The 215-nt window shown below is 32.1% G+C and overlaps 1 protein-coding gene across 1 annotated transcript in view; it reads right to left on the bottom strand.

The window, feature by feature from the left end:
* Positions 1 to 210: 210 nt before the first annotated feature.
* Positions 211 to 215, bottom strand: part of ETH_00034205 (uncharacterized protein) — a gene marked incomplete at both ends in the record, with an annotated part of 2,148 nt that continues 2,143 nt past the window's right edge. Inside the window, one exon of the mRNA XM_013373851.1 lies at positions 211 to 215. Within this exon, the coding sequence (XP_013229305.1) occupies positions 211 to 215 (5 nt within the window).

The raw sequence follows: 215 nt of genomic DNA, 5'->3' as shown, positions 1-215 counted from the left end.
GTTGTTTGCTGCTGCGGCTGGCTAGCTGCTGCTAATATCTGGGGCCCTTCTAAAGTCCCTTTAATTCCCATTTTGTTTCTTTTTTAAAATTTCTTTTTTGTTTTTTTAGTCCTTTTTTGTTTCTCTTTTGTTCCCTTTTATTTCTGTTTGTTTCTTCCTTTTGTCTCGTTTGTCTCTATTTTATTTCTCCTTTCCTTTTTGTTTTTAATTTTATT

This window comes from Eimeria tenella, genomic scaffold, assembly GCF_000499545.2.
Source record: "Eimeria tenella Houghton genomic scaffold, Eth_scaff1796, whole genome shotgun sequence".
Lineage (NCBI taxonomy): Eukaryota > Apicomplexa > Conoidasida > Eucoccidiorida > Eimeriidae > Eimeria > Eimeria tenella.
Note: the sequence above shows the minus strand (reverse complement) of the source record. Positions and strands in the feature narration are given on the sequence as shown.